This window comes from Chiloscyllium punctatum, chromosome 32, assembly GCF_047496795.1.
Source record: "Chiloscyllium punctatum isolate Juve2018m chromosome 32, sChiPun1.3, whole genome shotgun sequence".
NCBI classification, from domain to species: domain Eukaryota; kingdom Metazoa; phylum Chordata; class Chondrichthyes; order Orectolobiformes; family Hemiscylliidae; genus Chiloscyllium; species Chiloscyllium punctatum.
Genome location: NC_092770.1, coordinates 39,905,874 through 39,932,486, shown reverse-complemented (window position 1 = coordinate 39,932,486; position 26,613 = coordinate 39,905,874). Strand labels below are relative to the sequence as shown.

General features: G+C 39.5%; 1 protein-coding gene across 1 annotated transcript; it reads right to left on the bottom strand.

The window, feature by feature from the left end:
* Positions 1 to 14,162: 14,162 nt before the first annotated feature.
* On the bottom strand, positions 14,163 to 26,270 carry atp6v1e1b (ATPase H+ transporting V1 subunit E1b). The gene is made up of 9 exons (XM_072552139.1): positions 25,994 to 26,270; positions 23,243 to 23,308; positions 21,122 to 21,231; positions 20,775 to 20,841; positions 18,702 to 18,791; positions 18,013 to 18,081; positions 16,041 to 16,135; positions 15,242 to 15,329; positions 14,163 to 14,699 (listed from the first exon to the last, which is right to left on the bottom strand). Exons 1-9 carry the CDS (start codon positions 26,024 to 26,026, stop codon positions 14,637 to 14,639), a joined length of 681 nt encoding a protein of 226 aa, XP_072408240.1. The 5' UTR covers positions 26,027 to 26,270; the 3' UTR covers positions 14,163 to 14,636.
* Between the last annotated feature and the right edge of the window lie 343 nt (positions 26,271 to 26,613).

The window sequence follows — 26,613 nt, the reverse complement described above, 5'->3', positions numbered from 1 at the left end:
GCCCAGCCATTTCTCGGGATGGATATCCTCGCCTAGCTGAATTCCTCTTTACATTTTGATGATGGACAGGGAACATGATCTATCAGAACCCTACAAAGGGAAGAACGAAAAGACCACTCCACCTAGGCTAGAGACAAGGAGACTGCGGTTTACTGAAAATGGAACCTGCCACCTTTACAGGAACACCCCCGCCTTGTATCAAATAGTATCCCATCAGCCTGATGTGCATTTCAGGAATCCTCTTGATAATACAGAAGTTAGAGGAGAAAGGAATCCTGGTAAAAACCCTCAGCACCTCTAATAGCCCAGTGTAGCCCATGCGAAAGGCATGCGGGGAATGGAGATTGATTATGGATTATAGGAAAGTTAACCAAAATATTGATCACAAACCTCATTGGTAGCTGACCCCTCAACAATATTCAGTGCCCTAACATCAGACCACAAGTGTTTCTCAGTCATAGATATGGCTAACAGCTTCTGGTCAGTATCCTTAGTACTGAAAATGTGTTGCTGGAAAAGCGCAGCAGGTCAGGCAGCATCCAAGGAGCAGGAGAGTCGACGTTTCGGGCATAAGCCCTTCTTCAGGAATGAGGAAAGTGTGTCCAGCAGGCTAAGATAAAAGGTAGGGAGGAGGCACTTGGGGGAGGGGCGTTGGAAATGCGATAGGTGGAAGGAGGTCAAGGTGAGGGTGATAGGCCAGAGTGGGGTGGGGGCGGAGAGGTCAGGAAGAAGATTGCAGGTTAGGAAGGCAGTACTGAGTTCGAGGGATTTGACTGAGACAAGGTGGGGGGAGGGGAAATGAGGAAACTGGAGAAATCTGAGTTCATCCCTTGTGGTTGGAGGGTTCCTACACGGAAGATGAGGCTCTCTTCCTCCAACCGTCATGTTGCTATGGTCTGGCGATGGAGGAGTCCAAGGACCTGTATGTCCTTGGTGGAGTGGGAGGGGGAGTTGAAGTGTTGTGCCACGGGGTTTATGCGAAATCATCCGCCGACATTTCTGCCACCTCCAAAAAGACCCCACCACCAGGGATATATTTCCCTCCCCACCCCTTTCCGCCTTCCGCAAAGACCGTTCCCTCCGTGACTACCTGGTCAGGTCCACACCCCCCTATGATCCACCCTCCCATTCTGGCACTTTCCCCTGCCACCGCAGGAACTGTAAAACCTGTGCCCACACCTCCTCCCTCACCTCTATCCGAGGCCCTAAAGGAGCCTTCCACATCCATCAAAATTTTACCTGCACATCCACTAATATCATTTATTGTATCCGTTGCTCCCAATGTGGTCTCCTCTACATTGGGGAGACTGGGCGCCTCCTAGCAGAGCGCTTTAGAGAACATCTCCGAGACACCCGCACCAATCAACCAAACCGCCCCGTGGCCCAACATTTCAACTCCCCCTCCCACTCTGCCGAGGACATGAAGGTCCTGGGCCTCCTTCACCACCGCTCCCTCACCACCAGACGCCTGGAGGAAGAACGCCTCATCTTCCACCTCGGAACACTTCAACCCCAGGGCATCAATGTGGATTTCAACAGCTTCCTCATTTCCCCTTCCCCCACCTCATCCTAGTTTCAAACTTCCAGTTCAGCACTGTCCCCTTGACTTGTCCGGACTTGTCCGACCTGCCTAGCTCCTTTTCCACCTATCCACTCCACCCTCCCCTCCCAAACCTATCACCTTCATCTCCTCCCCCACTCACCCATTGTACTCTATGCTACTCTCTCCCCACCCCCACCCTCCTCAAGCTTATCTCTCCACGCTTCAGGCTCACTGCCTTTATTGCTGATGAAGGGCTTTTGCCCGAAACGTCGATTTCGCTGCTCGTCAGATGCTGCCTGAACTGCTGTGCTCTTCCAGCACCACTAATCCAGTATTTGGTTTCCAGCATCTGCAGTTATTGTTTTTACCTAACAGATTGTACTGACAAAGGAACAGGAAAAAGCCATCCAGGACCTAAAGAAAGCACTTTGTTCCATGTCAACATAGGCATCCCCAATAACGGGAAACCCTTTACTTTATTTGTTCACGGGACAGAGGGCTAGATGATAGCGGTATGGGACCAGGAACATGGGGACAGGTGAGACCTGTTGGATATTACTCTGGGAAATTGGACAGTGTAGTCCTTGGATAGGGGAGCAGTTTGAGAGCGGTGCAAGTTGTGTGCATGGCAGTGGAAGTTACTATGAATCTGGTGTTGAATCAGAATTTGATAGTTAAATGCCTACATGCTGTACACACTTTGCTTTTCATGAACAGAGTCTCCCAGGTAAACCTTGCCAGGTGGACCCAATGGAGAACAGTCCTAGAAGCCCTTAATCTACACATAGATTCATGTGAGCCTGGTCAATCCAGCTTCACTTTTACCGGTGCCTACAGAAGGGGAAGGAGGTGACCATGATTGCAATGGGATCCTGCAGGAATTGGAGGACACTAACCATATGAGAAATGAAGCCTTGCAAATCCCAGACCTCATCCTTTATATTGACAGATCTTTTCTAGTGGAGAAGAGTATAAGGAAAGTTGGCTGGGCTGTTACCATACTTCATCGATCATAGCATCACGAAGCCTATCCCTTGGAGCATTGGCACAGCAAGCAGAATTACAGGCTCTGACCGAAGCCTGCAGAAAAGCAGAGGATCAGTCTGCCAACATTCATACAGAGTCGCGCTATGCTTTTGGGGTTGTCCACCACTTTGGCCAACTGTGGAAACAACGTGGATTCCTAACAGCTGCAGGAAACCCCATCAGAAATGGGAAAGAAGGCAAAAGAAGTTCTCCAGCTGCCCAAAGAAGTGCTCTTATTGAAGTGCAAAGCCCACGCTCAAGATACCACAATAGAAGCTCAGGATTATGCACTGGAAGATCAGGCAGCCAAAACACATGCCTCCAATCATTTCTGCCAAGAGCCTCAAGCACACATCTGCCGGCTCAACATTGGGACCGCAAATCAAATTCTGCAGACAATGCAGAATAAATGTTCCCAGGGGGAGAAGTGGGAATGGAACAAAACTGGACTATGGGAGGATGGAGTTCGGAGACATCAGGAATCAAATCGATCAGTCGCACCCACTGCCTTGATGCCATACTGAGCACAACAATTCATTCCCGGGGACATTTGGGGCCTGAATAAATGACAGCCCAGTTTAAAAAAAAATATGCCCGAGTGGTCGTGGACCACTGCCTCGCTTGCCAGAAGAACTAGAACCAAAGTGCAAGTTTCCCAACTGATAGAACCGGCACCTCCAGGGCCATTCCAGGACTTGCAGGTTGATTATTTCTCATTCTCACGCTGTCAAGGCTATTCAGGCTGTAATTGTGGGCAAGTTTTCCAGGTGGGTGAAAGCCACAGCCAATCACACAGCCAAAGTATTGTGTAATGTTTATATACCGCAGTGGGTGTTACCCACCAGAATTAACTCGAGCCAGAGAACCCATTTCATGGGGACAGTGTGTCAGGAGGTGTGCCAGCTGTTGAGGATTGACTGGGACTTTCACTGTCCCTATCACCCACAAGCATCGGGTCAGGTAGAAGGAATGAATCAGATCCTCAAACAGCGACTTGTTAAGCACCACAAAGGGGGAATGCTGTGGCCCCGGGCTCTACCAATTGCTCTGTGCAGCACCAGAGCTGCCCCCAACAAAAGGACATGTCTGAGCCCATTTGAAATAGTGACAGGCAGGCCAATGTGCCTAACCGGGACAATAGACCTACGGAGGGCTGACTGTCATCTTATCAGTAATACCCTATTGTCAAGCACTAACCCATTCTATAAGTTCTGCTTCCTCACAGGTATCGGTGCCCAGAAGGACTTGCCAGAGGGAGGTCACGGGCATCGTACCAGGAGAGTGGGTTCTTGTGAAAAAGATCCACAAGGAACCCTTAGGCGCAAAGTGAGGAGAACCCATGCCAGGTGCTGCTGTCACCCAGTCGGCTATCAAGGTCCGAGGAAAGATGGCCTGGATTCACACCTCCCACGTCAAATGGGCATCTCACAGTGCAGCAGAGCCTAAGACTGACTGACTGACCCCATCATTTCTATGATCACTTCTTCAGTCACATTCATTGCAATTTTGGTACGATCGGGTACATGTAACTACTTAACTCTATATGTCTTATACCTATGCTCAAGTTTCTAATCTGTCCAAATGTTTCCACACCCTCGAATGGGATCATTCCTGTATCTCAATAATCCCACTATTTAGTTGAAAGCCCTCTTTACAGCACACAATGTCAATTAGCAGGATACTTGGCTGAGTGTAGTTCAGGTGTTGTAACCCTATAGTTCAGTCATCTTCAGGCTACATTTTTATAGAAACATGTTGAAGTAATTTCTGAATCCCCAACTTGCTGCATGTACTCTTTTCATTTTTTTGCTCATGGTGTGATAGGTGGAAAGTAAATTGTGAAGAGGACATGAGGGATTTAGATAAGTTCATTAAACAAAGATCTGGCAAATGGCGTATAAGATGGGAAAATGAAATTTTGTCAACTTTAGCAGTGTAAAAAAGAAGCATGTCTAAATTATGAGAGATTGCAGAGCTCTGAAATACAGAGCAGTATGGTGTGATGAAATGTAAATATATTTCTATTTGTATCCAATTGTACTGGGGAAAATCACAAATCTGTGATTTGTAGCATTCAGTGCACACTCAGTCCTAAATGTTGCTCAGTAGCTGTATTTAATTCGGCCCAGCCAAAGAGGCAGGGTTTATTGTAAGGTTTTCAATATGTCACTCAGCACAGTTTCAGAGGTTACAGGCAGTTGGGAAAGTCAGGATGAGAGGTAGGCTCCATGTTAAGCAGTACACGTTTTATTGTTCTTTGCAGAAGAAAATTGCACGAAAAAGGTTCTCCATAGGGGACTTGGTGAGAAACCTAAAGCAATTGAATATCTTAATATTGTTAGAATTCAGAAGGCGGTTGTAGGAGTTAGTTGACCACTGTTGGAATCAGGGTTCCAGAAAAGTCCTGTGAACTATAGGGGCTGAAAAGAAACCATTTGTTACTAATAGTTCAGTACAACTGACAGAGGGGATTGAAAGCAGTGTTTGTTTTATGCAGCTGAGCAAGCTTCGAGCTTGGTGGTGGTGGTTGGGCAGGGGAGAACTGAGGACAATTCTTGTTTGGTGAAAAGCTAGAGTTTGTACCTGTGACTGAATACTGGAGTATTTTTCAGACTCTCAAGAGACTGTATACCCAGTAAAGGAGGGTGATCGACTAGAACAGGAGCTGTTGTTGAGGCAGGCTATGACAGACTATAATCCTGTAAATTGTGGAGTATAATTATTCTGTAGTAATGACTTTTCCAACATTAAAACTAGATAGCTGCATTATGAATAATGTGGTTTACATTAAGAAATTTGATTTTATGGCATATTTAGTGGAAGAGTTGACAGAGTACAAGGTTGTAATCCATTTCATTGTTCAGAACAAATAGAAATTATAATGTAATTTAAGTCTTAGTTGAAATTATTGGACCCAAAAAAACATGTCAGCTTTCACTGTCTCTTTATGGCTTGAATATAGTTAAATGAATCTAGATTCGAGTGGTGCTGAAAAAACACAACATCCGAGGAGCAGGAAAAATCGACGTTTCGGGCAAAAGTCCTTCATCAGGAATCCTGGAAATTGGATTGTGTCCTAGTTCCTGGCATACAGTCCTGGATGGTAGATGAAGATTGTTGTCCAGAATGCTAAAGTTGATGATTCAGCCACAGAATTCAATCTGGAATATTCGTCGATTCTCCTGCTCTTCGGATGCTGCCTGACCTGCTGTGCTTTTCCAGCACCATTCTAATCTTGACTCTGATTTCCAGCATCTGCAGTCCCCACTTTCGCATAGTTAAAGGAATGTCAGCCATCACAAATTCTGTGATTCAATTATCATCAACTTGCCCATTACATTTTTGGGAAAAAAATTCTCAACATTGAAAGGGTCTTCAATTGACTAAGAAACTAAGTGAGCTTATTTAAAGTAGATTACATGGTCATTCTATACATCAAGAATATTCCAGATTGAATCCTGTGGCTGAATCATCAGCTTTAGCATGCTAGACACAAATCCAATTTCCAGGCCTCAATGCTAAAGTTTGTCAATGAGGAATGATCATTTGGATGACTTATTAGAGTTTTCTGGTACATTGGTACTCTTTTTCCAGCATCTGTCATTGCTACAGAGAGAAAACATTATTTGCTTCCCTTCATAAATTTTGCTATTTAGTATTTTAATAACCTGAAATTATATATTGTGACTGGCATATAAAAGCCTAAAGCATCTGTATCCTTCAGCTGTTAATAGCTATACTAAAGCTAGTTGCTATATCAAATGAAGAGAATGATAATGTAGAAGTCATTAAATACTGGCACATGAATAGATAGATATACTGGGATATCAAACCTTCTATTTTCGTATATATCGGCAATACATTGTGCCACAAATGTGTTTTTCTATAAATAAAAGAAAGAACCAATCTGTTTTCAGATATTGAAGATCAGCCCATTTTTCATTAATGACAAAAGAGATGATGGTAAACATGCTGCAAATTTCCCATTAAATATTGTTTAGAACAATCACAGTTACAGAATCTCCATGACAAGGAGAGTCTTGATATCTCAGTTGGTTAAGTGAGCATTCCCCTCTGGAAAGTATGCATATTTGATGTCATGGGGCTCAGCTGTTACACTCCAATCAGTCAAATAGCCTGTCAACATTTAATAACTAAACTGTCAACACCAATGGTCACTTGGGTAAGGTGTTACAATTCAACAGCACCTATCGAATTATACCTTAAAAAGCATGATCAAATTCACAATGTAGACAATTGTCCAGATAAAATATAATATGGAAGGCACATTTAATGTGCCAGTTGTAATTCTGGAAAAACGTAATTTCTCCGTTTACACATTGCTTCGAGCCAGAATAAGAAAAAGTTACAGATAGAATAATGCAGAACTAAAGAGAGGACGGACAATGGAGTGCTGAATTACACAATTCTGCCACAGAGCTGAACATTGCATAGATTAGCTGTCACTGAGGGCACTACAATTTTGCATGGTGGACAGTAAATAATGTACAAGAATATTTGCTTGAGTGTATAAGTATCAATACATATATATCACTTTCTGGATGTTCATCTGTTTAGTGGGTTTATGTTTGTAGATTTGTCAAGAGTGTACTCCATGTTCTGAATGTTTTTTCAATGAATTGTGATGTATTAACTACATTCATCAAGGTACCAGAATTGCGAACAATAGTCCTTATGAAATTGAACAGTTTGATATAGGTTTTGCAAAACTTGTTGACTTTTGTACTCTATGCCTCTATTTATAAAGTTAATCAAAATGTCATGTTTTTCAGTCAAGAAGCAGAGTTAGAGAGAGAGAGAGAGAGAGAGAGAGAGAGAGAGAGAGAGAGGGTGTTAGGGGGAGAGAGAGAGAGAGAGAGAGAGAGAGATGAGTGTCTATACACCAATCCCTCATCACAAGAGAAGGAAAAAGGGACTGCGGCCAAGTTGAATGAATTGAATTTGATTAATACTGACCTTGTGCTCACCCCCAATGGCACACTGTCTGAGTTAGCCTCGACAGAATTCATATAAAAAAGGTTCACACACAGTCACACCCATATTTTATGCTTAAGCCACTGCTTCTCTGTCTTTTGGAATCTGCTTTTAAAACCATTATCCATCTTTTAGTTATCTTGAGACTGGTATGTTCCCCCAGCCAGCCTCCAACTTCCCACTTGAGGTAATTCAAACCTCTGCTGCCTGTATCATTAGGCAAAAGTGAGAACTGCAGATGCTGGAGATTAGAGTCGAAAGTGTGGTGCTGGAAAAGCACACCAGGTCAGGCAGGTATGGCGGATTGTCCAACTCAGTACTCTGTTCTACTTTATCCCCATAGCTTTTGCTCCTTTAGTCCTAAGAACTATATCTACATCTTTCTTGAAAGTCTTCAATGTTTTGGCCTCAACAGTTTCCTGTGGCAAAGAATTCCATTGGTTTATCTGTCTCTGGGTGAAGAAATTTCTCCTTGGCTCTGTTCTAAAGAGATACTCCTTACTCTTAGACTGTGACCCCTAGTTCTGGACAGCCAGTCTAAACCTATTAGAATTTTATAGGTTTCTATGAGCACCCCACTTGTAATTTTTCTAAACTGTACTAAATATAGTCCTCATCAATCCAATCTCTCACCATGTCAGGCCCATAATCCTGGGGATCAGTCTGGTAAATCATCATTGCACTCCCTCTTTACAGAGCCAGAACATCCTTTCTCAGATAAAAAAGACCAAAATTGCATACAATACTCCAGCTGTGGTCTCACCAACGCCCCCAAGAAAGACAGCAGCAAGACACCCCTGCTCCTGTACTCAAATCCACTCGTAAAAAGGCTCATACACCATTTGTCATCATAGTCTTCACCCACTGCACCTGTGTGCTTACTTAGTGACTACTGTACAAGGTCAGCGAGGTCTCATTGCACAACCCCCTTCCCCAATTTATCACTATTCATAAAATAATTCACCATCTGTTTTTGCTACCAAATTATACTGCATCTGCCCACTCACTCAGCTTGCCCAAATCACACTGAAGCTTCTCTGAAACCTCCTCACTGCTCACTGTCACATCCAGGTTTGTGCTTTCTGCAAACTTTGAGACATTACATTTATGCCCTCATCCAAATCATTAATATATGTTGTGAATAGCAGGAGCCTAAGCAGTGATTCCTGTCGTAACCAACAAAACATTGCTTACCATGCAGAAAAAGATGTATTTATTCCTACACTTTACCTGACTGCCATTTCAGTACATGACCTCCGATCTCATGTATTTTAATTTTTCAGGCTAATCTCTTATGTGGGACCTTATCGAAAGCCTTCTAGAAATCCAAATAAACCACATCCAATTGCTTCTCCTCATCCACCATACTAGTTACGTCCTGATTTTTTTTTAACTCAAGCATGACTTTCCCTTCATAAATCCAAGTTGACACTGTTTGATCCTGTTAGCATCTTTCAAGCATTCTGCTATTGTTTTATAATAGACTCTAGCATTTCTTTCTACTTTCAATGTCTAACTAACCAGGCTATAATTTGCAATTTTCTCTCTTCCTCCCTGGTTAAATAGTGGGTTACATTACCAACCTCCAATCCATAGGAACTGTTCTAGAGTCGATGGAATTCAGGAAGATGACACCTGGTCACCTCTCTCAGTCTTAACCTCCAGAAAAGCATTTTTCTTTACTTTTTTACTTAGTTGTAAAGTACACTGGGGAACCTGTTACCCCTAAAAGGTGAAACATAACCAAAGGTTACAAGGGACAACACTTTGCTACTGAAATATTACACATTTTCATTTTTCAAAAAGGGACAATTAAGAATGCAAAAGAAACATAAAAGGAATATTAGATTGGAAGATTGATAATTGCATGGTGCATCAGAGCATTTTGATTTTGAATGGTTTAGAAGTGTCCCTGGAGAATGGCAATACTGTAGATTCTGTCACTACCTTCAGGTGTTCTGTTATCAAATCTTGTAATAATGAATTCTAGTATTCTCCCATTTAATGTCAAGCTAACCAGGCTACAATTTGCCTCTCTTCTTAAACAGTAGGGTTACATTAGTAACCCTCCAATCCATTTAGATAACCTGAAACTCTGTAGTGGTCATTTATTCTCACTTGCAGAATAGGAAATCCAATTAAAAGGATATCTGTGCTAAATTAAAAGCTCAGACTAGTAACTCTATATTGAATGAATTTATGGACAGTTGTCATTTGACTGTGCCTAACAACTGGAGTGCAGTTGGGCTATACTCAAGAGAGAAATCATGAGCAAGCCAGCAGCAAAGGCTGAGAAATGGTCTCATTCAAGACCTGAATTAGTATGCACCAAGAGATGTTTTTACTTGAGATGAACCAGACTGTTTTACCAGATTTTTTTTTAAAAAGATAAAACATTAATGGTAGAAAGTGCAGGAAGGAACCTGTCACTGCTGTAATCTGGGCCAATGTGTTTGATGCTGAAATGCTGCAACTTCTTGGAACGGGAAAGACCAAGAAGCCAGGTTGCATTATGCGTGTCAAAATGCTACCTATGCAGGATGAGACTAATAAACCACCTTGATAATCTTCAGCATTTTTGACATATGGATCAGGAAAGCACAGGATTATCACTCTGATGCTCTGAAGAGTCTGAGTGCACAACTGCTCACCAACCTATTTCCCATGCTGAAGCCACAATAGATTTAGCACTGCAGCATGAAAACAGGTTTGTCTGTGCTGAATGGACTTGTCCAAAGACTGCACAGTAAGCAGAAGAAAAGATGACTTGCTTTTGCCAGATCTAACTCCCTACATTTTTTTGAATGCTTTTTCCTGGACAAGGTCAGACCATTGTGAAATGTGAAAAGGCAATCCAGGCTACCTCGAGGTTTCCTCAGCAATCTCAAAACTCCGTCTAATACAAGGTTTTACGTAAGCCCCCTTTGATTCATGATTTTATGGTATATGTAACAATCACAAATAAATTTAAATAAAATCAGTTAAAGTTTAATTTGCTACAGATTGAATACAATATCTGAAACAGCCTGGAATGGATTTCTTAGAATTATTTTTCAATAAAGAGAATCATAACAATGTCAACATCTGAAATAGCATCACGTACAGGCTTTATGTGAACAAAAAACACTATCATGTTTTGTGATGCTACACAATTTCACCCCTTGAGATAAGTTTATCCACTCAAATGTTAAAGAGAACTCCATCCCAACTTTGTTAGCAGAAAAGTTCTAACTTCAATCATTTTATTTGTCAAATCTCATTTTACGAAACTGGTGCCCAAAATACAAACAACAACTTGCATCTATGTGGCACCAGTAGTATAACAAAATATACCAAAGCAATTCTCAAGAATTAAATCATTCAGAAATTATCAAACCAAAGACCACCTTAGAACGAGCAAAAATAGCTTAGTTACGGATGTAAATTCCAGGTAGGGTCTAAACGGGGAGGAGACTGAACTAACTCCTTTTTCTGAGATAAATTATTCATGCATCTACTTTCAAACTGAATTTAAAAGTTTTTTTTTAAAAAAAACTTGCTTCTGCTACACTAAATGGTTTAGTATAGTTTTCCTCTCTTGTAAATTGCACAATATAAGCAAACCTTAATATTTCAGGAGTCTTTCTGTCATCTACTGAGACATATATTGGTTTAAAATCACAGTTCTGACAAGATTGAACCAGTTAAATTATTAAACACCTTCATGTAAATAGACCAAACCACATGCCACTAGTTTAAAATCCAAATACAGTCAGTTTAGGAAGTGAAAAGAACCAGGGGTATGAACAGAAGGTCATAGAAGAATGGCATTTCTAATGTAGTCTTTTGATTATTGTCATAATCAAAATATAATCTGAGGATATTGCAAGCACAACATTCAATACAATTTAAACTTGTAAAATAATTAACTATATGTCAAGGTTTGCAACCTCAGCAAGTAATCCCCAATACATTCCTTACTCCGAACCAGTGTTCAGATTTTGGGTTGTTACCACAGTGAAGTATTATTTCGGGATTGTAGGAAAATACATAAATGGAAGGATCCAAGTTCGAATGTTAAGTCGAAAGAAACATTTACCTCTCTGTGACTTAGTATATGAACTAGGTGAAAAATTCAGGACTACTGTGTTATTCGTTTTCAGTTGTGACACGTCTTTTATCAGTTTTTTTTAAAGCAGCCATCAGCAACATAAACTGGTTTTCCACAGTAGTACAAGCTGTTGCAAATCGATCCTTTACAGTAGTCTACATACAAAGCTGTGACTAATCAAGGCTGCTTACTGGACACAATATCAAGGGAGCCAGTATGGAAATGGTTGCTGGTTCCTCAGACGTTATCATCTATCCTACACTGAGAGACTATATGGCTTTGTTTCTCCAGAGCTACTCCCATTCAGCACTGCCTCCTGATCTCACAGAATGCAAGATTTCTTCAGCCCATTTTCCAAAAAAAAAACCCAGCAAGAATTTAAGTCAACTTTGAACAAACTAGAAAAAAAGTAATTTCACTTAAAATTGTAGCTGCATTTCTGAAAATTCACTAAGATAGGACTCAAGTGGAACAGAAGGCCAATTTTTCCCAGCCCCTGACTGACATGGACAGTGGGAGATCACAAAAACAAGTTTTGATGTTGAGATGAAAAAGTCCGGTTTTCCACCCCATGTTTTGACAGATAAGAATTGTGCTAGTGAATGAGGGATTTATTTTCATTTATTGACTTCTAATTACCCAATTGCACCTTGGATATGTGCACTTTACTATTTTCCCCAAGCAGTGGGCAGAAATTAGTAACAATTTCGAACATGAAAGTCTAAGTACTTTCCAGGCACACTTTCTGGTATCTTCTGCAGGGCTCTCTTGGTCAGCATGTCCCAAACACCACAAAAACATGCTTTGTGCATGGTGATCACCAGTACCTGCTGTCCAAAAGGTTGGCATTGACAAAAAAAACCTCACCATATCACAGCAACTTGTCATGCAGTTCAACAGAGCTCAACCACACCTCTCATTGTAAAGCTGTTGCCAAATTGCTTTACACAGCAAAAAGCACCAGTCTCGTGCATCAGGAAAAAAATGCCTCTTAGGGTTCTTTCCTCAATTTGTTAGCTTTACATCTACATGAACACTCAAAACAGCTGTCTTTTTAGTGAGATAGCTGTCAAGTCTGGCAACACTGAACAGTGAAGGGAAATGAGGGTTAGTCCATTGACAGGTATAATGAGTTATTCCAAGTAAGTTGGAATTGCAAGTGGTAGGAAGGCTTAATAGTTTGAGGAAAGATCCATTGAAAAAAAAGTGTAGTGTGCAATATTGACAATGTGCCACCAGGTCTTTGCAGCTTGTTTCATAAGACATTGGAGACCACTGACTTGATGGCTATTTCAGACCTAGCTGCAGTTTAAATAGGACATTCACATAACAAATACTGGAAGGTTCTGACACTAACTAAGCATTTCACTAATTTTTGGGGCAAGGTTGTGCTAAAGCAGCAATATGGAGATGAGGTGCAGGAAGTGAGCAGCGTTAAAAGTATGTGGGAATAGTCACAAGGGCTCACAAAGGAAAACATTCCATGAAACTCCTCAAAATTGACATTTGACTGAATGCTTCCAGAAATCAACTCACTGATGCCTGTAAGAACCAGGGTTAAGCCACAGTTAGATTCTTTCTGATACTTTCCACCCAGAAAAAGGTGGAAGTTGAAATGTAGAGAATTATGGACTCCAAACTCACTTAACCTGCAAATGAGAGTCTGCCGTATGTCCACAGATGAATTTAAAAGTTTCCAATTCTTAAATTTCTATAATCTTTAGATTGACTTAGTTCCATCGAGTGGCAGTAAATGATGGGTGACGGTAATAATGCAACTGAGCAGCAGCACCTGCATTGGCCAATTTCTGCTGCTAGATGGAGCAAGTTCAGAATAGCAACCAGAAGGGAACAGCTGAAAAAGAGTAGGGCAGGAAGGAAGGAGGGAAAGCGGATCCAAAAGGGAGGCAATGCTGAGGCAAGGCCCAGTCTCCTTTCACAAGAACTCTGGTCTAAGGTTCTTCAGAATTCCCCATTACAACATGAAACTGGGTCCAGATATCAGATAACTAAGACGATAACACAATCTTGAAATGACAGTGCAATGTGAAGAAGCAAGTCCTATAAATAAAACTATGTTCAAGCAAAGTGATACAGTATTAAGACGACAATGTAACGTAAAACAAGAACCAGCTATGTGCTGAAAGTGGCCTGCAAAAATTAACAATATCTTTTCATATAAGATGATGATTGTTAGGGTTTTTTTTAAAAAGCACAGTACAACAAATGGGCAATAGCTCAAAGTTCAGAAACAACTCAAGCTGAACATACTGTAAAAAGGTGGAGAAATTCAAAGACATATCATTAAAGAATGCAAATGTCAAAAAGGCAAAAGCATACACTGAATGCCAGCTTAAAGCATTTACAGCTATGTCATTATTCTTTTAATGCCCAAAGTTACCATTACCATAACATATAGATTAAAATTAACATTGTGTAAAAGTTCAAAACATTTAAATTGAAAACATAACTCAAATTTAGTTATTTCATGATTGCAAAGATACAAGATCCAGCAAAAGATGTTTATTTCAGAACCATATATACACATACAGTACCTGAAAACACAATGCAATTAAATAGTACAGGACTGACTTATCAGCAACACTAGAATTAATATTTTCTTTATATTTCACTTGTTCTATATTTTGGGAAATCACCTGTGTGCTGCAATGATTGATACTTGTGCTACAAAAAAAACCTAAAGCTTTGATCACATTTGGGAAGAAAAATGTTTATACAAAAAAAAAACCAACTGACTTGAACAATCTGAAGTTCCTCAATAAGCCCAGTGATCTCCCAATGCCTTTTGGCAATTTCCCTTAGTTACATACAGAAACAACCAAATGAAAGTAGTTTCAAACATAGTTTAGATACAACACCACAGAACAGCAAGTACAATGGATTTTTTTTTAAATTATGTCTGTAACTTTTACATCTTTTTATTATTGTGTGTTAGGATACAATAGGTCTAAAGCACAGAATTTAGTCCAAGAACTTCCGGTTTTGATTGGGACCAAACAAAGCCACTCTGATCTTTGGCATCATCTGAAAGACAGACGAAACATTAGCTTTAATAGTTATCTCATTACAACAGAAATACAAAACCAGCACAGATCATCTTATGTGCCATCAGAAATAAGTTGCTTGGTGGCAATTCAGTCAAACCAGGAATTCAGCAAGCTTACATTCCCTATTTCTTTACATTTATTATCCAATAAGCAGTCTTGTTTCAATCCAAGTGTTAAGAAATCTCAGAACTTCAGGATCATGCACTGATTCAAACTGAGTTTGTATAAGTGCTACTTGTTTGACTGAAGTAGAAACTCGTGACTGCCTTTGTTTCAGATCAGGGAATGAGGGTCTGCTGTGTTTCCACTTCAATTTTAAGAGACACATTTGACAGGGAACAAGCTATTTTGTGTGGTTTACCACAGTTTGTTAGTCTACTGAACCAAAAAGGCACTCAAAAATGACAATTTCGTAAATACTACACAAAAGGGAAGAACAAGATCAACAACTTGTTTCAATTGCATATTGTATTACCAAACTAAACACAAATTTCAGAACTTCGCGAACAATTTCCTTACCTGCTGTGCAATGAGGTCCAACCTACTCTCCAAGGTATTGGAAACTTTTATTTTTCCTGTACAATCATACATTTCAACACCTCCAGCACTGTGAAGAGAAAAGAAACAATTATTGAATGGTTCCAGCATGATCAACTTTCCCTGCAGTTCATAACTAGTCAGTGAGCAAAAGCAGAAGGTACTGTCTATATAATGATTTAGATCTGTGACAGGCATCAATTAGCCCAACATCTGTTATCAGGAAATTACTGCAGTCTTTAAGGATAAAAAAATTACAAAAATCATAAGGCTTTTCTGGTTTAAAGGAGCATGCTCAGTACTTCAGACATGACTACATTCTAACTGGACGTTAGACTTTCAGCTGTTGGTACATCAACCTTGCTGTACAAGTAGAAATAGGCTGATCACTTTCAGTAATGGAGTACTCTGCTGCTGAGCAGCATCTCATCTGAAAGCCCAAATGATATTCAAGTGTAGGAATACAACTTTTATCTTGCCAATTCAAGATTATGAATCCAACAGATTAAAATGGCCAACATTGGGCAGCTCAATGATAATTTATAAAGAAAGACTTGAAATTTTGGGAATTATATGAATCTACTTCAAAATGTGAAAGTAGATGTCTGCAATATTAATGTGTTAGACCATCAGAACTGCCAGTGGATTGAAATCACAAAGTTAGACTAACTCACATTTTTGTTAACTCAATGATTCACTTAAAAATACTACCCTCAAAACGGATGGAAGTGAACTGAACCCAAGTGTCTCTAAAACAAAAAAAAAAGCTGTAGATGCTTACATGTCTTCAGGCAGAAAATTTTCCTGGTCAATGTGAACATCAATATCTTTATTTATACTGTTCTTGTAAATGGAAACATTCTTGTTGATGGAGGCCTATTAGGAATTTAAAAGGTGAAGATACAGAAACAGATTTATGGCATTGTTCATGGTCAGAGGAAATAATGTTCTAAAGTTGAGGTAACATTACATACAGCTTCTTCATTACAGTCAGGCATGATTACACAAATTGTTTCATGACATGACAAAATATTGAACATTGGAAGTTATAATGGGCTAGATTTTGCTGAATAGCGAGAGTCCTCACTCTGATTGCAAGATTTTCCAGGGCTACTTTTGTCAATCTCTGGTGTGGTTTACCTCATCCCATAAGCAATTTAAAAGCTGGCATTAAGTGACTAATGTTGCATGCAGCATCAGCAATACCAACAAGCAGGAGAGGAATCAATCATGTTCAAGTATTCACACAACTTCCTGGTTTGCTAAAACTACCAAATCCATTCAATTGGAGTTTGGCAATTTAACATGATCGTTTATTTTTCTATCACTTCCATTTTGATCCAAAACTTGGAAAATGTTTAATGGAAGAGAAATTTAATAATTCCCAATACCTATTTATCCAAGTCCAAATCCATTTACTGTGTTTAACCATAATTACCAAGATAGTATGTTGTACTTGTCATTCAACAAAGTATGATTTTCTTAGGGTGCTTACATCAAGAACAAGTGTCAAATTGAAAGTTTTCAGTAAATCACACCTCCAAGCCTCTACAATACACACCATGCGAGCACCTAAGACTAACTGCTAACAATTAGAGGATTTCATGTTATTTTACACACGGATTTCTGAAGGAGTTAAGTTTCAGAGTAATAACAACCATTCAGCATCTATTAACATCACAGGAAAATCCAGAATATTTAAAAAAGCCACCCAGAAGTGTTTTATGCATTAAAAGGTTTATTTTAAAATATGAAACTAAAGTGTCATTATACAAGAATATAATCCTACCTACAATATCTGAAGGCTTTTAAAATGAACTTCCAAAATAAAAAAGGTACTTATTTAACCACTGCTTGAGCAGCAGTTAAAGTGAGTGAACACATTGTAAGTTTTGCTGTACAAATGCTTTAGTTTGTATAATGGTCCATTGATAAAAACAGTTCCTTATTTATCAAAGTATCATTATTAGAGACTCAATATGCAAAAATTTCACCATGAACAGTCTAATTGATAAATTTAGTCATTACTTTCTTAACTGCTTTCAAGGAGAGAGGAAGAAATGAAGCTTAAAAAAAGCATGCGATATGCACATTAGAAATTTATTTTGAATCAAGAGACAAGAGGAGAAACATGTACAAGGCCTTCTAAAACCAAAAAGGTATGATCACCCATCACGTCATCCAGTGAATCAGAAGTTAGCATACATCAAGATACTCAGCCTCTCAGAATTGTAACAGTGGAATGGCAAATTTAAAAAGAATTCTAGGTCATGGTGAATCTTGCTGTCAAACATTCTAAAAGTCTTTTGAGGGGTTGATGTGGGGAGAGAGAAAAGAGGAACATTCCACATCAAAAACAGACTAGTTACTAAGAAAATATATTTTATTCTGTTGTAAAACAAAGTTATATCCAACATTCTGTACTCCGAGGAGCTGTTCAGTCATGTGGCCACTACAGCAGCACATTTGAATTAAAGGGACCATACTAACCAATTCCCATTTTCAGAGTGGCAAACCCATACTTAGTACTCTTTAACTTTGCCATTTTTCAGCCAAGCAAGGCTGAGCGGACAATAAGCTAATCTTTCTTTTTAACTCTAGCCATTGCATACCCTGTGTGCACACCCACCTTCACTTCATACAACAGGCATGACTCCAAGTGGGATATTAGGAAAAAACTTGCACAAAACCATTCCAAGTTCACATAAAAATGATAAATTTGGAACTGTAGTCTGGAACTAAAAATCCATTACCTTAACTACAGCAGTGTCTTGCTTGCGACATCGAATAATCACCATAGGTTCCAGCAGTTGGTAAAAGCCCTAAGGGGGAGAAAGAAAAAGGATTGACCCACAATGTCGTTAGGGAGAGCATTACAAGAGGTTTACCCAGCCACAGTGAAGGAACGGCCATATATTTCCAATTCAATGTGGTGAGTGGCTTGGAGGGGAACCTGAAATATGGTGGGATTCCCATTTTTCTGCTGCCTGTCTCTTTCTAGATGGAAATGGTCATGGGTTTGCAAGATGCTGGCTGAGGATTTTTTTAACCTGCTTTTCTGTTTAATCATTTAACTGTACTTGGTCTGTAGCCTACCATGCCATGGCCTTTTAAGTACAAGGCAAGTCACGACATTAATAAGGCTTTTAACAAGTTCTACAACTTTTGACTGGCAACTTGCTTCTGCCTTCTAAGAAACCTGTTTTGCCAACTGACAATTTCACAAAGGATATGGCAAACTCACACTGGGCAAAGTGTAAAACAATCAGCACCCTGCCCATTTCCTACCTCAACAAGAGCCTCCAAGGGAAGAAAAAGGTTTCAACATGGAATCTAGTATCAATACTAACTAATATCTACATGGGAGTGGGAACTGTACATTCACTGCAGTTGAAATCAGAAACTATCATCCAGCATATTTACAATATTATCTCTACCTTACCTGCAGTATCAGTCCATCCAGAAGTGTTTGGTATCTTGTAGGATCTTTTGCCCCTCTGCCTAGTCTCTGCCTGGCTTCATTCAACAGATCCTGGAAACAAAGTAAAATCACGAAATACAAAGATCAAGCCATGCTGGAGAACAAGCAACAACTGACAGCCCACAGATATCACAAATAGGTAATAAAATGATGCAGACTCCTAAGTCCACTCATTTTTAATCCAGTACCCCACCACCACCCAATCTCTTATGGATGGGGCACTTATTTTTCCTTTTAAAAAACAAAATCATGTTCACTTTTATTAAAAAGTGATTTGTTCAGATTGGAAATTAATTTCTTCTGAATAAAAATACTTCATTAGTCACAGTTGGCCTGGGAGTAGAGAATATTTTTCCTTTTTCTTTGGGGAGTGTTGCTGAACAGAGACCTTGGAGTGCAGGTTCATAGCTCCTTGAAAGTGGAGTCGCAGGTAGATAGGATAGTGAAGGAGGAGTTTGGTATGCTTTCTTTTATTGGTCAGAGTATTGAGTACGGGGTTGGGAGGTCATGTTGCAGCTGTACAGGACATCAGTTAGGCCACTGTTGGAATATTGCGTGCAATTCTGGTCTCCCTCCTATTGGAAAGATGTTGTGAAACTTGAAAGGCTTCAGAAAAGACTTAAGGACATTGCCAGGGTTGGAGGATTTGAGCTGTAGGGAGAGGCTGAACAGGCTGGGGCTGTTTTCACTGGAGCGAAGACTGAGGGGAATGGTTTACAAAATTAGGTTTACAAAATTGAGGGGAATGGATAAGGTAAATAGGCAAAGTCTTTTCCCTGGGGTCAAGGAGTCCAGAACTAGAGGGCATAGGTTTAGGGTGAGAGGGGAAAGATATAAAAGGAACCTAAGGGGCAACTTTTTCACACAGAGGGTGGTACAGGTATGGAATGAGCTGCCAGAGGAAGTGATGGAGGCTGGACAATTGCAACATTTAAAAGGCATTTGGATGGGTATATGAATAGGAAGGGTTTGGAGGGATATGGGCCAGGCGCTGGCAGGTGGCAGATTGGGTTGGGATATCTGGTCGTAGTAGACGGGTTGGACTGAAGGGTCTATTTCCATGTTGTACATCTGACTCTATAAATGGATAGGAATCCTGTGTTATGATCACAATTACTCTGTCCTAAGAACTCAAACAGGAGCAGTAATAGATCTTACACCCCTTTGAACCATTTCCACAATTAGATAAGTTCAGAAAAGATCAACAGATCTCATGCTATCCTCATCCACCTTAGCAAACAATCGTATATCAATTTCAAATCTTCAAAATATTCTGTCACAGCATTCACATTTTTTTTGGGTAGAGAACCCCAAAGATACTCAATCCTTCAAGAAATTTCTCCTTGTTGCAGTATTTTATTCAAAAGATTTTTATTTACATGTATGCCACTGAGTTTTGCTGGAATAGTTGTTCAGTGAACATCAGCGAACCCAAGCAGAAACCCATTTCAAATTTTGGTTACTGATTGATTGCCAAGACAAACTTTCACTATTTCACTTTCCATAGTTCAAAACCAAGGGAAATCAGTACACCAAATCTGTTGCACCAAATCAATACAAAGGAAGAACTGAAATCGGGACTCTCCAACCCGTAGTTTGGATATAAATAGACTTTGCTGTCATTAAATTTATTCTTATGTAGTATGCCTGGATGAGGAAAGACGATCAGCATGCACAAAATTTTGCCACTATCTACATTCAGGTAGCACAAAACATGACTTTCCGTTCAATGGATAGTTCTTCCTGTAATACACCAGCGTAATTTTGGCAAGAGGTAATCGTCGGTTAATCTGACACCTGCATGAAAACTAGCCATCAACAAACAAGGAAAAGGTTTAATCAGGACCATAAAGTCACACTGTGCTTTATGATTAACAGGCAATTCAAACAGTATTGCTGAGATAAACTAAGTTACTAAAGGCATGAATATATATTCATACTTTACAGGCAGGAAAAATTGCAAGCATGCTTTTTCCAGAACATAAGCTACCAAGGCACAGCATTTTAGTTCATTTAATATCTTAGCAAACTCACCGAAATGAGATCATCTCTGGCTTTGAGGACCTTCAATCTAGCCTGGTTCTGCAAGTTAGACATTTGACTGAAAGTAAACAAAAAAAAAGTCAGTTCAAGTGAAGAAAGATTTCAGTACACCCAACGCTAAGAACCTAAACAAGCTGCATATAGTGGAATATTCAGTTTGTAGATAAATTAACATATTTTCAGAAATCAAAAGTGGTTCTATTTTAAATTTCACACAAAAAAAACAATTTCTACACTTAAATAACCAGAACAAATCTTGTTATAAACGAAGAAGCATTACAAGTAAAATTTGAAACTGACATATTGACATTTGAAATGTGAATTTACATGCTACTTACATTTTCTTCTGCTGCTCAATTTGCTTTTCCTTCTTTTCATAATATTCCATGATCTTTAACCTCTGTGTCTGTACAAGGCGGCCCTTTTCAATGTTAAACTCCTCTTCTGCCTGAAAACCAACACATTGACTTTCAATGACTCCAGCATCAAATGAACACAAGAAAATAGGACTGATTTTATAGATTCACAAACAAGCTTGCAGAGCTTGCTCTGTGCACATTAAACAACGCTACTCAAGAACTGCACATTAAAATAGTTAGTATTTACATAATAAGTTTTGTCAAAGAACTAATTGCAACAACCTCTTCACAGGTAGAAAATGTTACTCAACTAAAATGAGTCTAAATGGTTTCCACCCTATATAGAAAGATAGCCCAATTAAAGTGAGGCAGTCTGTACTTTCAGTAGGAGAAATGTAAAGTTGCAGCACAAACCTCCAACAGTTTAAATGCACCACAATGATGTGATGCAGAACCACACCAGCAGGAATTGTGTATAGATCTGTAGAAATTGATTAACCTCAGCAGAAATGTTCTAAAAGATCCTAAGCAAATGAGGGTCCCATATTCAGATTACATTCCATATTCTTGTTGGAACTCTCCAGTAGGCACCAAAACAGACATGTCAGAAGACTATTCACTTTTGTTTCTTCAAATTAGGAATTGCCAGGAGTTATAGATCTGTCTGATTCAGCTCTGCTCTTGGAGAAGAAAACCCCAGTAACTTTGACAGGGCCATTTGCTTTTGGCCAGTCACAATGCAAATTCAAGCTATAAATTAAGCTATAAAATTCAGACATTACAGTTTAATCTCTTACATTAATATTTTATTTTACTGCCTCCACATAGAGAATTGTGTTATTAACATCACAATGCAAAGTACTCATAATCCTATTGGAATACAGAGCTGCTCTTCGAAAAGAAGCAGACAACTCGTGATGGTTTAACCTGAGAGCCACGCTAGCGGGGAGGTTGCGAAGAGTCCTTCATGGCAATCTCAGCCAGTGTAGGAATTGGACCCATGCAGCTGACACTATTTTAGTGCAATCCAGCCAACTGAGCAAACGGACCTCCACATCATAATATACATGATTCACTGAATATTACAGCTACCAGCAATGACAGCATTTATTGCACACTCCCTAAATTACCTTACAAATAAAGAAGAGGTTTTGGGCTGCTGAACTGAAGTAGCCTGCTGAACCATTGCAGAGGGTCATTAAGGTCAACCATGATATTGCACTATTACAGTGAAAATAAAGTAAACAAGCCAAGAACTGAAGGCTTGCTCCCTAAAAGGATATTAGTGAATCAGCCTAACTTTATAGCAATCCAATGACATGGTAAACTTTTAATCAAAGCAAATTCAAATTTTCTAGAATAATGTGAATTCACACTGGTTTTATTAGTCTAATTTTCACCTTACTAGTTCATATGCACTATAACAGTTGTACAGTATTGTAAATTCATTGCTACATGATGACAGTTGCTTAGTGGAGTCATGCAAAGCAGCAACAGAAGACAGATATTACATATCTTCCATTGCTTGTAGATCTGGAGGTATATCACTAATTCACATTCCTTATTTGGACCATCTTATAGTTGTGCTGCATGAAGCTTTTTCAGTTTCAGTTCTCATTCTTTGGCAAATGAATCAGGCTTTGAACACTAACGAGGAATGGTAGAGAAACAATGTGGAGCCATGAGGCACAAAACAAAAAAAACTGTCTAGTTTACTTATTGCGGTGAATTCTCAGAATACTCAGCATCAACTAAGAAATATACTAATCTTACTGAATTTATTAACTAGGATCAACCACCAGTGAAGATAGCAAGTGACTGATAAAAATAGAAGTACTGTACTTAAATTTTGTTTTTCGTCTTTGTGGAAATGCAGTGGAGACATGTAGCAAACTTCAGATTGTTCTATAGCACTTATTTAGCAACTACATTTATAACGAAATATAGACTGGGTGATTACCAAATGGGAATAATGAGATAGACTAAAATGTCAATTCTGTGGTAAAATTTAAGGATTGCAGAATTTTAGGTCTGACAGACTCTTGTACACACATTTGCAAACAAGAAAATGTGAAAATGATAACTTTTTTAAAAAGTCACCTTTGCATCTATTTCTTCTGCTTTCTCATTGGCCTCTTGCTCAATGAAGGCCATCATGTGTTTGATCTGAAGAACAAAGAAAGAAAACAGTTGCATAGATCACATTTCCAGTCATATTATGAATGAGTTTTTATGATGGATGTGTTCCTTGGTTCAGCATCAGTTGGCACTTCTACTTTGGTCTCTCCCCACCCATTACAAGTTCCAGTTCACTAAAATATACTGTACATTATTCTTCAAGTGAAAATCCATCTAGTAATGAACTGACAAGTTTACTAAATGTTTTACAGATAGATGGACATTAGTGTTTTTGCCTGGTATCAAATCAGGGACCTCCTCATGTTTGATGAATTTGGTAACTACATAAAATGGTTTTCAGTAGAGGATAAATTTTAATTGTGAATATATTCAATTTTCTAAAAATGTCCAAAGTAACACTGATATCCTCATGCTAATCCTCTAGTATAAATATTCTAGTTTACCAAAAAGTCCTTTGCCTCTTACAAGGTTATCGATGATCAATGAACGTCTGACCATCTCTGTACCAGTACTGCTTTCAGATTAACTAATTCAGTCAAGATTTAGCGACAAATCAAGATTTAGCGACAAATTTGTTTGTGGGATTCTACAGAACAAAAATGAATTAAAAACTATCAGCAAGTCAATAATTTCCAAGTGGCATTAGCTCAAATGTAGAGTAGGATTGAAAGACATCACTAACCAAGATGTCAAATCAAAGTGCACGGAACCAAAGGGAATGTTGTAAGGAATAATGATATAACCCATATTACACCCACATTTAACCATATGTCTACCGTGAACAGCAAAAAAAGTATCACAACCATGTTTGCTGGTATAGGCCTCATCACCAGAATCATTAAGTAGCAAGCAAGCTATCAACATAAAGTAGAATATTCACCATAATGGATCAATAACTTCATCCTGCAAGAAACTGGACAATAAAGAACAAGCAAAAATAAAACTAAGCCTCCTAGATGTGCACAAGGTAACATTGGGGAAGGAAAGGGTCAGACTTAGTAGTCCCAAGACCAGACAGCTTATTAACACTGATCACAGCTCACACATAGGCACACTGAAGTGACCTTCATCATTCCTGATGAAGGGCTCTTGCCCGAAAATTTTGTGCTCCTCGGATGCTGCCTGACCTGCAGAGCTTTTCCAGCACCACTCTAATCTCCAGCATCTGCAGTACCCATTTCTGCCTACACAGAAGTGACCACTGGGGAATGCACTGGAAGGTGAATGGCATTCATGGAGCCAGATTACAATTATTTCTGACCAGAAAAAACAAAATTAGCAAGTAAATAACGTGATGAGTTGCAATAAACAGATTCAACAGTGAATTTAAATATGAAGTCTGTTACTGACAGAAATTAGGGTGCGTACAGGAATTTCTTATTTATCGCCAAGTTATGTTCTAATTATAGTAACAGCAATTTGTACCCAAATGATACTTAAGTAATTGAACTCATCTGACCTGTATTGTCTCATTACTTGTAAAGGCAGTTTAAAAAAGAACCTGTTCTGAATAGCAAAAGAAATCAATAAAAGTATACAAGTTTAAGGCAAATACCATCTTTTTGTTTATAACAAAAAAAGTTATGAGATCTAGGATGCACAGAAAGGATGAAAGTAAACTCATCCTCCTTTCTGGAAATGGAGACTTGTCTTAGACTATTTTTGCAGGAACCTAGCACGAGTAGCACTGCCTCCCACACCAGAATGGGCAAGATCACAACTCCTTCTAACCAGGTGGCCCAGCTGAAACCAGATTTCAACAACATAAACATACAGTTCTGCTTACTGACAACTAGGATTTGGCTAAAGTCAAAATAGAGCTAGGGAAACTAGGTCTAATCAAAGTAAAGTGGAAATATATGCAAAAAAATTTAAAATGTTAGTAGAAATATATGTCTAGTTCAAAATAATTCACATTTTCCCATTCTAAAGGCTTAAATTAGCCAAAGTGAATGAAAATGGGCAATGGCATTCAACAAGGTTAAACATTCAATCAAGTTAGAAAATAACAGCTTTTTAATTCAATTTAAAGTAAACATTTCAGCTGGGGCTCAACACAAGTCACCATTGTGTGGCAAGTTATTCAATTTAAAGGAGACTACAAACAAATGGCAGTGAAATCCTGCAAGTAGACATAAAATGTTTTAACTTTATTCAAAAATACAGAAGGCTCCAGGCTGAATGACGTTGATAGCGAATATGGACATTTTATATAATACTAGTAAGTGCTGTGAATTTAGCAGCATCCAAAGAATAACTATTTTAACATGTTGGTTTAATTTACTGGTACTCGCACCCCATAAAGTATCATTGTTACCAGATTAACAAAATTTCTGTAATTGCGTAACAGTGCATGCAGAAAGTGGAAGTCCATTTGCATGGCAGATCAGAAAGAGAGCATTTCATACTTTAAGTCTTACATACGAATCAGACTGATATGAAACAGGGTCTCGAACTCCTCCCTTTAACTTCACCATCCCGCAGGTTAAGAACCAACCATGTGTGGACACAAACGATTTGAGGTTATAACATTCCGTTCGCCTCTTTGCTATTTAGAGACACTGGCCTGCTTTTTCTCCCCGCAAGCCCAATGCAATTTTGAGAGGGGACTGATAATTTAAAAGGCAGTATTGTGTTAAGATAATGATTCCCCCTTCCCTTTTTCCCCCCGCAGCTCCTGCCAACAGGATTGTCACCCAGACCCTTCCTTACCTGTTTCTGCACATCAGCGTCGCTCAGCGCCATTGTCGTCGCACGTTCGTGTGTCTTCGAGGGAGAAGCAGCAAAAACAAAAATCAAACTCTACAGAGACTAGGTAAGGGGGAAAAAAAATCGTAGTAGGTGCTCCGACTCCTCGAAGCCGACTGGGGGAGAGTCCTCTAACGTTCGTCCCGTTAGATGGATGAAAACTCAGCTGACAGCTGGGCACTGACCGTCAACAGCAAACTCCTGCCACTGCACACAGTCACCTGACACAGCGAAGGAGGCGGGGCCGGGAGGTGATCCGCCCATAGTATCACGTGCTCTCTCCGCACCCGGCTCCTGATCACTCGTCACCATACAGTCCATCGAGTGTCTTCTGGCCCCGCCTCCCCCCTCGTCTATGCGCAGGCGCGCGGCTGGCTCCTTTCACGTGTTGTCAGTTAAATCACTGACCCAATTCAAAAACCATCACCGCGTGATGACATCCACGACTCACAGCATGCTGGGAATCCAGGGCTACAAACAGATATTTTGCCAATAAAGATTTTAAAAATGCACGTTTCCCGTCGAAAATATACTTTACTTGTTTGCGTCGACGACCGTTCGTGTTACAGTACTTTAAACTTTGC